General features: G+C 40.7%; 1 protein-coding gene across 1 annotated transcript in view; it reads left to right on the forward strand.

Moving 5' to 3' along the window:
• Positions 1-312, forward strand: part of LOC119586937 (solute carrier family 22 member 5-like) — a gene marked incomplete at its 5' end in the record, with an annotated part of 16251 nt that overhangs the window by 10351 nt on the left and 5588 nt on the right. Inside the window, 1 exon segment of the mRNA XM_037935669.1 lies at positions 28-182. Within this exon segment, the coding sequence (XP_037791597.1) occupies positions 28-182 (155 nt within the window).

Below are 312 nucleotides of genomic sequence, written 5' to 3' on the forward strand. Positions count from 1 at the left end.
TCCTGTAACATAAAAAACTATACCCAGGTAGCCCGCTCGAATCACAAGACCGAAGTAACCCGCATGCAGTTGGAGGCTGACTTGCGCATATTGTGGAACCGACAGGAGAAGGAAGTGTCACTCTTGGAAGTCTTACGTTACCCGAAGCTTCGTGTGAGGGCCCTCATACTCCTCTTCATGAGGTGAGTGATTTGACTTTATCTTTTTCCTATTGTTAGTATTTAGTGTTAATATTCTTCTCGTGTTCGGTAGTTGAAATGTTTTTGTTTCTGATTATGTGTATATGTAAGTGTGTCTATAATCATATGTATA

The sequence above is a fragment of the Penaeus monodon genome, chromosome 22 (genome assembly GCF_015228065.2).
Source record: "Penaeus monodon isolate SGIC_2016 chromosome 22, NSTDA_Pmon_1, whole genome shotgun sequence".
NCBI lineage: Eukaryota > Metazoa > Arthropoda > Malacostraca > Decapoda > Penaeidae > Penaeus > Penaeus monodon.